The 13,308-nt window shown below is 35.2% G+C and overlaps 1 protein-coding gene across 1 annotated transcript in view; it reads right to left on the bottom strand.

The window, feature by feature from the left end:
- LOC129226642 (organic cation/carnitine transporter 2-like) overlaps positions 1-13,047 on the bottom strand; it is a 28,911-nt gene extending 15,864 nt beyond the window's left edge. Inside the window, exons 1-3 of the mRNA XM_054861273.1 lie at positions 12,721-13,047; positions 4,321-4,551; positions 3,059-3,255 (exon numbers count right to left, since the gene is read on the bottom strand). Of these exons, the coding sequence (XP_054717248.1) occupies positions 3,059-3,255; positions 4,321-4,551; positions 12,721-13,047 (755 nt within the window). The remainder of the gene's footprint in view (positions 1-3,058; positions 3,256-4,320; positions 4,552-12,720) is intronic.
- Between the last annotated feature and the right edge of the window lie 261 nt (positions 13,048-13,308).

Below are 13,308 nucleotides of genomic sequence, written 5' to 3' on the forward strand. Positions count from 1 at the left end.
TATGGATGTTTGTTACTCTTTCACGCAAAAACTACTGAATGGATTTTGATGAAACTTTACAATAATATAGTTTATGCATCAGAATAACACATAGGGTAGTTTTCGTCCCATTATGGGTGGCAAAACCCCCTTAGGGGGGCAATAAAACACAATTTTCGTATAAATTCTCTAATATGGGGATGAAAAAATACTTGCACATATTAACATTATATGTCCATCGAAAGCTCTGATTTTTCTGCTGAAGATGGCACCTGTTCGAAATTTCTAAGTAGAATAAAAAACGAGTTATGAGCTTTTAAGTTCCATGTTCGAAGGCTTTCCTTAACTCAATACAATATTTAGTGTATCATCTCAACTCCCTGTCGATAACGACTATTGTTGTATTGTTGACTATCTTTGCTTTTCGTGACTGTTCAAGGCTTTTCTCAAGTCAAATCTTGAAGTAAGATTTTTGCACAAGATTGGCAAATAATACATGGATTTGGCTGATTTTTTTCCATTTTAATGCAACTTTGAGGCAATTAATGTTTTTTTTTAAATTTATTTGTATTGACTGGGTGTTTAATCGATCAGCTGGAATCTAGCCAAACTTTTTTTGTGGAATCATTTCAATAGCTAAGGCATTTGGCATTTTTTTCAACTGTCGCTGTTTTTGGAGCTAAAGACTACGCAATACTGTTTCTCGGTCTTCACCATGTAACCAAATATCGCCATTTCTGTAATATTTCTTTCTTTAAATTTGTTAACACGTAAAATAATTCGCCAACTAATTCGCAAATTCATAAACAGCGCAAAAACTTCCATTACTTTGTCTTTGCACACAATTTCAAACAATTGCCAAATTTTTGCTGTTTATTGGAAACATTTCGGGTAGCATCATTGTTGACCCTATTTTGGGACGATTTCTACGGTAAAAAGTTACACATTATACAATAATTTTGATTGCCGGTGTAGCGCTGGATATTATCTATTTGATGGAGATCGGGATTATAAGGGAACTGTTTCACTTTATTTAAGAATAGTTGACCTCACTCGAATTGGATTTTTTGGGAATTACCCAAACTGACTTCTTTACAACTCCTGAACGTTTTCGTGATTTATTTTTTGTGATTTTTGGCTTTCTTCTCACTTTTGCCAACATTTCATTTATTCCCTTTACCCCTAATTTTCAGTTTTAATCATACCTTTTGATACATTTAAGGGGGCAGGCAATTTGAAATGTCGGCGAAACTAGAGACAAACAATGTTTTGGTAACTATTTGACCTCTGCCTGTAATGACCATTAACTTGAATCAATTGAAAAAAAACTACATCAACGTAAGCGAAGCCGCGGGCAAAAGCTAGTTGAAAGAATAAAATACCAACTGCAAACTGCAGCCCAGCTAAGTTCACACATTTTCAAAAATAAACGTTTTCCTTAACTTGGTTATTATTTCAATCTGCATCCATAAGAAACTAGTATGTTGTGGCCATCACGAAACTTTCTTCTATATCTTTCTTATAATTCTGATCCCTCCCTATGCTTAACGAGGAAGCAATATTCCCAACGAAAACAAAATTACACATGCCAAAACTTGATGAGCATCCCAATTCCTGATTTATCTCAAAAGCAAAGCAAAGAATGAAAATTTAAAATTATTTTAAAAGCCTTGCTTAAAATAATTACAAACATTTATCTGTTAACAGACACAAGATGGCAACAGTTAAAAATTTTAAATCATTGAGATAATATTTCGGATCATTTCCATGCAATTAAAAGCACGAGCTGAACGCAGACGACAGTCTGTTACGATTTATCTTTCTTATTGTTGCAATTAAAAAGCTATTTTTATTCACACAAATAAAAAAAAAAAATCAGCCCCCATGGAGCGATTGGCGCCAAAATTAAACCAACGCCTGTTTACAAATGGATTCATATTTATTCCAAATTTCATCCAGAACGTAGCATTACTTCTTGAGATATGGCACTCACAATGGAAAAAAAAGAACGTTCGATTGCGCCGCCCCCTTTTTAGCTGTTGACACCAAAATAGAATCATTTCTTATACCCTCTAAGGGCTACTTGTCGATAAATTTTTGTTTGATTATACGTTCATTATTTATTGAGATACAGCAGTCACAATTGACGGCAAAAAACGTTCTATAGCTCAACCCCCGTTTGAGCTATTGACACCAAAATTGAATCAGGATCTGTACCTGTTAGGGACAACATATGGACCAAATTTTGTCTGATTCCGCCAATTACTTCCTGGGGAATAGCAGTCACGTAAAACTCAAAAAACGTCCCATTGCTCCACCCCCCTTGGAGGAATTCGCGCCAAAAACCAATGGGCACAAGTTCACATAGGGGCACATATGTGTATCAAATTTCGTTCGATTTCATGCGGTAGTTTTTGCTGTAGAGCGGCCACAAAAAACTGGTCACACACAGACGTGACACACATACACACATACACACACATACACACACACACACATACACACAGACAGACAGACATTTTCCAAAAATAGTCGAAATGGACTCAGCACACCTCAAATTGTTCGAATCCGTCAAAATTCGAAATTCGAAAATTTGCACGAATCCAATACTTTCTTCTATATATTAGATATAGAAGAAAGTAAAAACGTGTTACTTCAAATGTTGTCTACGAATAGAGAAACTCGTGTTTCATTAAAACTCACTAACTACACAACGTGCTATAAACCTGACATGTTGTTATTACCTCCTGAAAAATTACCTATCATGTAGTTAGCTGGTGTACAGTCTAAGCCACCAATATAACGTTATCATAAACAACAATAAATATAAATCGCGTTTTTCATTGCTTCAAAGATGATGCAATCCATGCATTTCAATCTCCATCTCCGATGTTTTACTTTTAAAAATCGTTTTGATAATTTTTTGATTTTTAAAAATTTTTACTGTCTGTTTAAGACTGAACGATGGAGAGATAAAAAAAATAGCAGAGATCAAAATTCCTTTTTTAAAATAAAAACGCTAATATCTGCATTTTGAATTGAAGTTTTGGCATAAACTATGTTTGAAACAAATACTTACCAAAAGTAACCTAAGCATACGATGCCAGGTGCGGATATGGCCAGCTGAATGTATCTCCAATTTTTTATGAGCCATGCTACTATGGACAAAACTATAACTCCAAATGGTGTGACAAAGCTCAGGAAGAATGTTGATTTGAGATGATATGGATACGATACTGTCTCAAGAAGTAAGGTAAATGATATACACTGTATTGCCTAGAAAAAATAAAATACTTTGTGTACTGAACCAAAAACATAAATATAAATATTTTGTGCGAATCGCCATCATGATTTTAACTTCCTTTATTATAACAGAAACTTAATTTCTCTTTCTTTCCTTGCCTCTCCTTCTTTTTTTTCAGCAGTTAATTTGTTGCTAATAAAATAAGTTCTATTAAGGATTTTGAAAAATTAGATTATAAAAATGAAAAATGAAAATGCTGTGCACTAAGAATAATGAAAATATTGCAGATATCTAAATATAGGAAATCAAGATCATTAGATGCAAAAAAAAAAAAAAAAAAACAGTGAAATGAGATCCTTTTTTACCTCGCGCATTTGACTTCTAATGCCTGTATCATATTGTTGAACAGTGTCTTAGAAATATTGCCAGATTTTTTCCCTAAAATCAATTTTGAGCTAACAAAATAAACTAGGAACAGATATCCTCTAAACAAAGAAACAAGATACACAACGCACTCAAACGAACAAACAACAAAGGAAGAGGGGATGAGTTCAACCAATAAGTCTCCATTACAGTTCGGCACAGAGTCTGATTACTGAATAGTCCAACAAGACCGCTGCCTAGGGCCCCATTTTTTAGGGGCTACAAAATGGCTAAAATTATTTTAGCCAATGGCTAAATTGTAAGGTTTAAATACAGGAGGGCCCCATAAAAAAGAGTTTGGCCTAGGGTCCCCCAATATCTTAATCCGGCTCTGTACCGGATGTTTCATAAAGTCTTTGTGCCTCTGATTACTGAATTGGCCTAGGGCCCCACTTTTTAGGGGCTACAAAACGGTTAAAGTTATTTTAGTCAATGCTAAAATTGTAACTTTTGACTAAAAAAGGGCCCCAGCAAAAGAGTTTGACCTAGGGTCCCCCGATGTCTTAATCCAGCTCTGTACCGGGTGTCTCACCAAGTCTTTGAGCCTCTTAATTTAAGCCTGGGCACTTAGGTGCTCTGCATTCATGTGATGTGAAGCAACTATTTAAATACACAATTTAACAATTAAGTACACTTATGTTTTTGTAAATGAAAAAAAAAATCAAAACACTTACCGTGACTAAAATTCCTTGCAGTGCGTACCCAACAGCATAAAATATGTACAGAGAAAAGAAATGTAAAGCAAGTCCCAAAAAGGTATGAAGGAAGAGGGCTGCCAGCAGATTGAATCTCCTCCCATAGTGATCAGCTAAAACTCCAAACAGCAAACCTCCCAGCATGGTACCCGCAGTATATACATACGGTAAGAGATTAATCAGATATTCTCGTTCACAGACTAGATTCCACTATTAAAATAAATAAAATTAAATACTTTAAAATAGTCTTCCAATGCAATTATTTTGGATTTCGAAAAATATACATGAAGGGCTCGTGGCTAGAATGTGATGTGCCACTGATGTGAATTTTTCAGTAGGCCAATTTCCAACTTATTAAAAATATTTGTAGAATTTTTTAAAAGTATTATACATTCTATATTCTACAATACTAAAACCAGATAAGTTTTTCTCCAAATGACATAATCCATTGTCATGTTTATTTCAATCTTAGTTATGAGAAACAGAAATTTTGATCGAAAAGTCACTCCTTGTGGCTTGTCACATTTCTGACCCGAGCCCTTCTATATTTCCCTTGTGTAAAATTTCAGCTTTCTAATTGATTAATGCATTTTCAGAAAAGGTACTGTAAAAATACAACAACAGAATTTATTCTTAAGCAAAGAGCATTTAAATATTTTATGATATGTTTTGTTTCATAAAATATGTCCCTCTCCCCTTCCTCTCTTGTACCAAAAATATACAAAAATGTCAGGAATTTCTGAAAAAATACTTATTGAGTTTTATAATCAAACAAGATTATGAAAATTAAATATTCCTGTTTGCTGAAACAGAACGAATCAGAAAAAAGTTCTGCTGGTTTAAGTGGTGGGAAAGAGACAGAACTGTTTTCTTACCTTAGAACAAATTTTTAAAGCATGAAAAATTTCTCAAAATTTGTGTCTGTAAGAAAATATCACTTTTTTATTATTTTTAATTTCGTAATTACATCCATGCTGAAATGACTGAGTGCACAGGGGTGCCCATCCCCCCCAAGCTCAATGGCGCAAATTCCCCCCCAAAAATTTTCCCGCTTTCGAATGGGGTGACACATAACAGTTTTTAGAGTGTGTAATTTCTAGTCAAATTCAAGGGGGGGAGGAGCGCTAACAAACTGAAATATTGTTGAATTGTGTGACCCACCTTGCCTTCCCAAATTTTACAACGTAGTCCTTGGTAAATAAATTTTAGGTACCCCTGAATTTTGCTACACCTTTTTTTTTTTTTTTTTTAACGTATGAATAGTTACAGGGAGAGTGGATTCAACTTTCTATCTTGGGATGGAGTCATTACTAGATGTATACAATATGAATCTTGAAACGGAAATTTATTGCCACTTTGATAGGGGGTCCGGGGGTTCTCCCCCGGAAAATTTTCGAAATTGTAGTTTTAAAACTACAGTTTTAGACGATCTCTGGTGATGTTAGGGGGATACATGGTTTGGTGTTTTAAAAGCGCAACTGTAGATAATCAACGTTGTGTTAAGGAGGGCTCTCCTTTGTTTTCAAGTTTTAGTTCTAAGAACGCAGTTTTAGACTATCTGTGGTAATGTTAAGGAAAGAAGATATCCTAGGGCTTGCCCCGGGGAAATTTTTAAAATTAAAAGTCTTAAAAACGCTATCTATGGTTGGGGGAAAAGCGGTTTTCTGAAATTGAAGCTCTAAAATCGCAATTATAGCCGACCTTTGTGATGTTAAGAAAAAAAAAGTTTTCGGAAGCTCTGCCGAAATTTTCTCGAAATTGAAGCCCTAAAAACCAATTTTAAGACGATTTTTCAATAATGTTGATGAGAGTGGGGGAGGGGGGTCGGGAGAGGGGTGCTCCACTTAAATTTTCGAACTTGTAGCTTTAAAAACGCAGTTTTGATAGATCTTGATAATGTTAGTGGAAAGTGCATTTCGGTGCCATTCCCCCGCCAATTTTTTGAAATTGATACCCCAAAAACGCATTTCTAGGCTAGTGTTTGATCGTGTTAAAGAAAGAGGGGGGAATCAGGGGCTCTCTCCTATAAATTTTTCAAAATTGCAGTACTAAAAACTCAGTTTTAGATGACTGATGATAAAGAGGGTGTTTTTCTGGCATTATAGTACGGTCTGTTACAGTTTTCCAAAATTGAAGTCGCATAGCCAAAAAAGATGGATCACACACACCGTGACAGATATTTTTCGGAAATCCTGAAAAATGGATTCAGCTATTGAGCACACATCGAAAACCAGTGCTCGAGAGTTTTAACGAATCCAATATCCTTCTACACGTATTAGATATGGAAGAAAGTAAATATGATTTACGAAAAATAATTTAAACACCTTAGGAACAGACTGTTCTACTTCTATCAACAAAAACCAACATCACTGAAAGTTTTAATAAAAATCATCTAATGATAAATTGAAACAGTCAGTTTAAAAATGGTAGAGAAGATGGGAGTAAAAGTGAAATGTGTGTGTGTGTGTGTGTGAAAAATTCTTCATAAGCTTAAGCTAGTTAATGAAGAAAATATATTAATTGTCGATTGGAAGGAGAAAAAATGTGTTTTCCGCAAACTTCAAAACTAGTTCATAACAATTGTTAAATAAATCAATGAAAGACTAGAGCATACTGGTTAGAATTATTACAAACAATAAAACATTTTAGACCAGGGGCGGCAAATAGGGGGAGCTAGAGGGGGCAGTTGCACCCCCTAAGTTTTTGCACAGAATGATGAGAAATGGGCAAATTTAGTTTACGTAAATTGCAAATCAGCGACCATATCGTCGCTTCAGAGCAACACTAAGACATTTAATCCCAGAAAAAACACTAAGATATAATACTGTTGCTCTGAAGCGACGATATGCCAAAGTTTTTTTTTTTTTTTTTTTTTTTTTTTTTTTTTTTTACAAAACACGCCCACTGATTCTATAATAGTCAATGAATCTTGAGACATTTCTACTACACAAGCGGATTTTGCTATTTGGATGTAACTTAGAAAATTGTAAATCATTTGCAGCCCTTTTCAGAGCAGAAAAAAGTGATGGAGAATCACAGTTTGTTTCAACTAAAAAAGTAATCTCCTCGTGTGGACTAAATATTTCATACTTGTGTGTTTAGTGTTATGAGAGGACCAGTGGTGTGGCTGCACGATTTTACAAGAAATTCCTTAGTATTTTGCGTATGTTGTTACGCTCATATTTTAAAGGTATATTTAGTTAGTGAGAGAACACCGATTCCTTTTGGTAGAAAAACATTTCAGCAACCCGATGCTTTGTATACATTCATAGAAAATTCTTACAAAAGACACACTATTTTTGAAAAAAGTCATTCATCAACAAATGCTTTTTCTGGTTACTCTTTAACTTTGTCATTTATGAGTGACACAAGATATTCTTCAAAAGTTAAATTTATAAAAACCCTCCTTGTTAATTTTGGACTGTTTGAAAGCGACTCTTTCATGGAAAAGCCGACGTCTTTTTACATGCGTATGACTTAGTTTGAATGTTTATTCGCTTTGTTTGTATTGTGGAGAGTTTAAAAAAAATTTTGTACTTTATCAAAACATCTTCAATCCGCTAACCTTAATTTTCGGACTGTCCATGCTTCAGCTAAATCTACAGTCGAAACAGTTAATAAATTTTGCTTGGATGTATATTTCAACCAAGAGCAAAACTTTAAAAAAATCTTAATTCGCGCCAATTTTAAAAAGGCGGAAAAAAATCCAAATGAGTTTAGAAGGTGACAAAAATCAACATGATGATATAAAGTCACAAAATTGAATTAGTATTTTGTATCAGATAATAGATTGTTTCTAATAAAATTAAAATAAGATTTGATGGTAAAGATTTATCTGTATTGTTGACCTTAAGCTCAATGTTATATTGATAGGTTATTGAAAAGGAGAAATAAAATGTTTCAATTATAAGTAAAATTTATAGCTCTGAGCAAGAAGAATTATTTTGCAAATAGCCACTACACTATTCAATGATGAAAAACGAAGAATAGCACAATATTCAAAGTTACCTGGGTTATTTTCAAGAGAAAAATCTAAGAGATGTGTTTTCTAACTTTGTAGCTTCAACTGTTTTTCAACCATTCCAATTGGCTCAGCTAGTTGTGAAAGATCATTTTTGTGCATTAGGAGGTTAGAAAATTATCTTCGGAGCACAATGGGACAAAAAAGACTTTCATCTTTAGTTATATTGGCAAAAAAGTACGACATTGCATATTGATGGAATAAAGTAACACGATTTCCAGATTCTAAAAATCGTACATTAAAACTTTCTGAAAGGCAAAAACTAATATCAAAATATTTTCAGGAATAATTTATGATCAAATAAAACTATATTAGTTAATATTTAAACTCTCTTAATAGCCTTATTTTTATGAATACTTAATCCATTTTATGATCCTATCTTGTTAACCAATATGTATTTTAATCCAAACTGAGATAACTCACATCTAAAAAACTCGACCTCCCAAATGAAACGTTGAAATGCCGCCCCTGTTTTAGACCATTCTCCCTCTCATCACTGTCACACGTATTCATCATGCAAAATTGTGCTTCTTCCAGAAAATTTATGAAAAACTGAAAAGAAATCAAATTGTCTGATTCAGTTTTGAAACGGACACCAACTCCATATCGTCTGTGATGTTCCCCTCATTGAAAAAGAGACACGGTCATTAAAGTTTGGAAAGAATACCAGAGCCGTCGCTAAGTCAAAAAAAACTGGAGGGGGGATACGATTTTGGCGGCCCCTTGTTTCTAACGCGTTTTACAATTTGCAGAGAGAGATGATTTGGCTTCTGGTTTAGCAGATATAGTCATATTACTAGACCTTTTAGTGCTAGCAATAAAAATTTAATCGTAAGAATAATATTCAATCAGAATTAGGGGGTGCCGGAGCGCTACCTTCTTGCATTATTTTGAAATTGAAGACATAAAAATGCAGTTTTAGACTATATTTTAAGTTTGGGAGGAAGGGGAAAGGAGGTCCAGGATAGCCTCTCCCGATATTTTTTATCATATTTAAGTTCCCAACACAATCGTACGTTATATTTATGTTCAGAAGAGGGAGTCCGGGGGGCTGCCCCCCTCGAATTTTCAAGATTCTTATTTGAAAAACAGTTTTAGACAATCTATGGTGATGTTAAGGAAGGAAGATCGGGGTCATCGTTCAATAATTTTTCAAAATGTAAACTTCAATGACGCATTCCCAATTGTGAATTATTTCTGATTGTGACAAGTAAAGAGGGGTTCGGGGGCTCATTCCCGGGAAAAATTTGAAAATTGTAGTTCGAAAAATGCAATTTTAGACCATCTATGGTGATATTAAGGAAAAGAGAGATGCCCCCCCCCCCCCCCAATTTTTTGAAATTTTGAAGCATTAGAAACGAGATTGTAGACTTCTTTTGTTAAAATTTAGTGCACTGCCAGTTTTTTTTTTTTTTATAAGTAAAGCTCCGAAAACGTAATTTAAGCTAACCATCGATGAAAGGGGAGGGGGGAGTTTTGAAAGGGCTCACGATCGGAAATGTTTCGTGATTGAAGCACTAAAAGCGAGATTTAAGATATTTTTCGATGATGTTGAAGAAAGAGAGGGGGGTGGGGGCCTTCTCTCGAAAAATTTTCGATCTGTTGAAACCGCAGTTTTAAAAATTTTAGGTAATGTTAATGGGTGGAGAGATTCGGAGTCCTCCCCTGTCAAATGTTCAAAATTGAAATTCAATTAACGCAATCGTAGACGATTTTAAATACTGTAGAAGGTTTTGGAGATCTCCTCCGAAAAATTTTCTGAATTGAAACCTTAACAATGAAATTTTTGAGGATCTTCGGTAATATTTGGAGGACGACAGTTTTGGGAAACCTAAGGGAGTTTTTTTTTAACATTACTGCCCAAAAGACGAAATTTATTCGGCCTTGAATGATGATTAATGATTAATGGAGAGGGTGTTTCTCGGAGGTTAAGTCGGGAGTAAGCACTCTCACGGTTTTTCGAAAATGCAGTCCTAAATACTCAGGTGTAGGCCATCTTTAATGACGTTATGGTAAGGGATGGGGTTTGAGAACGTTTTCCCGGGATTTTTTCGAAGCCTAAGTTTTAAAAACTCACTTCCAGCCAGCTTTGGGGACGTAAAAAGAAGGGTTTGGAGTTCCCCACTTTTCCTTTCAGTTTGGCTACGTCCCTCCTATCTTCATTGTAAATTTTAATTATTGGTAAACATATTGTGGTAATATTTTCTTCCAATTTTTCTTTGCCAAACATGGTTATTTGCTTGGATTTTCCATAATAAAGTTTTCAATTTCCCGCCTAATATTTTTGTTTTCCTGCAATACAAACGTTTGTGGCCTTAGAAAGAGGACTTTTAACATTTTGAACGGAGGTGGTAATTTTCAGCGATACCTTAGGTCTATTCCACTTCATCTTATTTTAAATGTGCCTCCTGCATCTCTTGATCAAGCTTTGATTTACTTACGATTTTTACATTCAAACATTTAGAATTTTTGGTGTGAGTATTCATTACAATACCTTGAATCTCTCTTTGCATTTAACTGTTTTTCTCTCTCTCTTTATTTCAAATTTATTTCGGCGACCTATACATTTTTCTCCACTTAGCAATTATTTTCAGGACAACATTTTTCTTCAAAAAAAAAACATATGGGAATGTTTCGGCGACCCCTATCCTATGGGCTGCCCTAATGAAGCTGTCCTATTTATAATTTTTTTTTCTTCTGTCTCTCTCTTTAAACTGAAGAACTATATGAAACATGGCTTTGTATAACCAGGGCCGCAGAGAGACAAGGCGTGCACCATGTTAGTTTTGTCGCCGGTCCTCCCTCTCATTTTGCTAATTTTACTCTATGTACAATACTTTAATTTGAGTCGAGCCCATACTTTCCGACTAGACAGACATACCCACTCTGCGGCGTAGTCAAGTGTACTGCACAGAATTTTTTTTTTTTTTTTGCGTGAGTAAAAGTTTTTGAAGCTTACATTTCCGCGGTCCTTACTTAGATACTCTTAATAAAAGAGAATCATGGATGTTCCTAAATTGTATTTTAAGATTACATTTTCTATTCAAACTTTACAAAAATACTTTAGTCACTATTATTTCGATTGTTCATTTATAATAACTATTTTAATTTTAAAAAACAACGAAGAGTTTTCCTTTTTCTTCGTTAGTTGCATCGCTAAAATGAAATTTGCGGCCCCACTTCTGAAAAAATGGGGGGGGGGGGGGGTGCTACGGCGATGGCCCTGAAGAGTACATGAAAAAAGTATTATTAATGCATCTATTTCTTGCTGAATGAGTTAAAATATTTTTTCATTCCAAAGTTCAAAAGTTCATTTTCTAAAGAAAAAAAAAACCTTCTGAAAAAAAATCCCCCCCAAAAATTTTGATGGCGCAACTTGCGCCATAATCCCCCCCTGTGGGCACCCCTGTGAGTGCACTTGCAATGCTGAGCCTTACTTTGAACCCTTTCTTCTTAAGATAATTTAATGAAAGTTTGTAGTTGTTGTTACTAATCCTTCAACCTCCAATGTTTCACGAAGTCAGATGAGATCCAAAAGGTTGTTGACTCTAAGAAAGTCTAGCACAAGAAGTTGACCAGAATCAAGATCCTACCTAGACTTAGACAATCTCATATAATCAGGAATATAAACAGCAGAAGCCTAATTACTAAGGCACTTTGTGTAAATAGGAGGCGTAATTCTTTTCTTCGCTAAACGTGAGGCATTTGATATATCCATTTGCAAGGGGAAGAAAAGACACAGTTTGGGAACTTCTATCCCATACAAAAGATAACGCAGAACCCAGTCTACTTCCCGAAGACGAACTGAATGAAAGTTTAGCTAATATGAGAACTCGAGTCCATGACGCTTGGTGTACAAGCTATAGTAGAAACTACTAATTGCTGCAATTCGTCATACTTATCAAAACTATGTACAGAACACACTAGGACACTATATTCATGGGGGAGAAAAAGTTTTCGCAACATGTGCAATATGCAATAAATATCAAGCATCGCCCGAACACATTTTTGGATGTATGGGGGCTGAAAAAAAGAGAACTCGTTTCTACAAGCATTTTAGATACTAAACTTTTTAATTGTTCTTATTCTGATTGAGATTATTTGGTGTTATCTTTTAGAAACTTTTAGACATTGTCTGTGTAACTTTAGATATTGTCTTTGCGTTGTTGTTTCACTGTTTTGTGCTCATGGATTTGTTTATCTACACCGGGGATGAAAAAGAAAATGAATCACCAAAATAACTTCTGCAGAGTGAATGAATTTTGTCGTGTTGATCGATAATTAAGAAAGTGTATGGATTTTTTTTTTTCCTTTGGAAGTTATAAACTGTGTAAGCTTCAAAGAACAACTAAACTCACCTCAGTTACAAGAGTCCACTCTTCCTCGCTGTGCAGGAATTCCCATCCATGGCTGCAGGACTGCGTCCCAACAGAATGGTCATTGGGGTCCAGGTACATCAGGCAGGAAGAGAACATTTTCCGCCCATTTCTTTCGACGATGGGACGTGAAAGGGTTGGGACCGTCAGGGTCTCGTTCTGTGGTGGCAGACGACATCTGTGTGGTGGAGCCCATGCGTACAGAGTCAACAAGTGGTCACTGAAAGTGATTGGCAATTGTACGCAGCAGAGCAGAAATGTTGTAAGAATTTGATACTTTCCTGCTGATGCCTCTCCCCAATCTGGCATTTCTTCAGGATAGAATGCAAAAGCTGGTGCATAGGGGATGTATGAGCATCATACCTATATTAGCCGTAGAATAATGCGTATTAGTAAGATTGACAATTGGAGGACATTTCTTTAACACAAGTTTGAGAACAGACACTATAAGAAATAAGGTAAAAAATTTCCCTAAATTTTAATTTCACTGTTTATTAGTGTAAAACAGCGGCTCCTAACCTTATCCAGCCCATCCCTCCTCCCCCTCTTGAGTTTCACTGACCCCTCCTA

This window comes from Uloborus diversus, chromosome 7 (genome assembly GCF_026930045.1).
Source record: "Uloborus diversus isolate 005 chromosome 7, Udiv.v.3.1, whole genome shotgun sequence".
NCBI lineage: Eukaryota > Metazoa > Arthropoda > Arachnida > Araneae > Uloboridae > Uloborus > Uloborus diversus.